At 39.6% G+C, this 1,491-nt stretch overlaps 1 protein-coding gene across 1 annotated transcript; it reads left to right on the plus strand.

Moving 5' to 3' along the window:
* Positions 1-575: 575 nt before the first annotated feature.
* LOC108946933 (uncharacterized) lies at positions 576-1,262 on the plus strand. The gene has a single exon (XM_018774322.2). The coding sequence runs from the start codon at positions 576-578 to the stop codon at positions 1,260-1,262; it is 687 nt and encodes a 228-aa protein (XP_018629838.2).
* The last annotated feature ends 229 nt before the right edge of the window (positions 1,263-1,491 follow it).

A 1,491-nucleotide genomic window follows, 5' to 3' on the forward strand; every position in this document is an offset into this window, starting at 1 on the left:
TAGGAGTGTGTGAGAGTATCACATGGAGTTCGTGCGCCTATCAAAATATGCTATTCACATGTTGCCTACTATGGAGGCTAGAGTGCGTCGGTTTGTTGAGGGCCTTAGCCCTTTGGTTATCAATGAGGCCGCTACAACTGCCTTGAATTCAGACATAAACTATGAGAAGATAGAAGCATTTGCTCAAGCTACAGAGGACCGTAAGTTGAAGAATAGAAGGGAGCGAGAAGGTACCAGCAAGGCCTGGTCCGCGGGCAACTTTGGGGAGTTGCCCAAAGTTACTTGTGGAGCTGAAAGTAGAGCTTGTGGAGTTACTTGGCTAACATAAGTAGGTGTTGTCATTTATCATGGTTAGTTGCTGGAGACTTTAACTCTGTATTGAGGATTGATGATCGAGTTGGAGGCAATTCAATAACAGTGGGGGAGATCATGGACTTCCATGAATGTGGGAAGAATGTGAGCTCATAGAACTGCCTCAACAAGGAAGTAGATACACATAAAACGATAGGCATGGTCGGGAAAGAATTGATTCAAAGATAGACTGGGTGTTTGTTAATAGGAGTTGGCTAGATAACATGCCATCTTATATAGCTAATTTCTTGTCGAAAGGGATCAGTGATCACAGTCCAGTAAGTATTTCTTTGTTAAATTTGAAGAACAATAGATATAAGGCATTTAAATACTGTAATACTTGGTCACAACATCCACAATTTCTGGTCAAAGTAGAGGAGGTGTGGAAGCAGTCACTGGAAGGGCATATGATGTACCAAGTAGTAAGCAAAATGAGGAGTTTAAAGAACAGTCTTAAAGATTTGAATAAGCAATATTTCAGGAATATAGTTACAGATGCTAATGAAGACAGGGATGCACTAAAACAAGTACATGAAGCATTACAGCAGCACCCAGGGGATAAGAAACTACAACAACTTGAAAAAGAGAAGTACCAGCAATTTAGAAAGAGTTCATATCTTGCTGAAATTTTCCTACAACAAAGAAGTAAGGCAACGTGGATTAGGCTAGGTGATGATAACACGAGATACTTTTTCTTGGTGATAGACCATAAGAAATTGCAACAAGCAATCACACAACTGCAAGACAAGAATGGAATCATATGCACTAATTCAGAGGATATTGCACAGATATTGGTGGAGTTCTATCAAGATTTACTTGGTAAAAAGTCTTTGAAAAGGGTAAGAGCTTTCAAGAGTTTCTTACACAATGATCCTAGATTAATACTTGGGCAACAAGTTGCCTTAGTCTAGCCCTATAGAGTGAAGATGTGATAAAGGCTATATTCAGCATTGACAAGAACAAGAGTCCAAGTCCCGATGGGTATGTAAGTGACTTTTTCAAAGCAGGGCGTTATAGGTAATGATATAACTCAAGCAGTACTGGAATTGTTTAGCAATGGGAACCTATTGAAGCAACTGAATGCAATAATTATCTCATTAATTCCTAAAGTTTCAGTACCTCCAAATGCAGGGCAGTTCC

Source organism: Nicotiana tomentosiformis, chromosome 5, assembly GCF_000390325.3.
Source record: "Nicotiana tomentosiformis chromosome 5, ASM39032v3, whole genome shotgun sequence".
Lineage (NCBI taxonomy): Eukaryota > Viridiplantae > Streptophyta > Magnoliopsida > Solanales > Solanaceae > Nicotiana > Nicotiana tomentosiformis.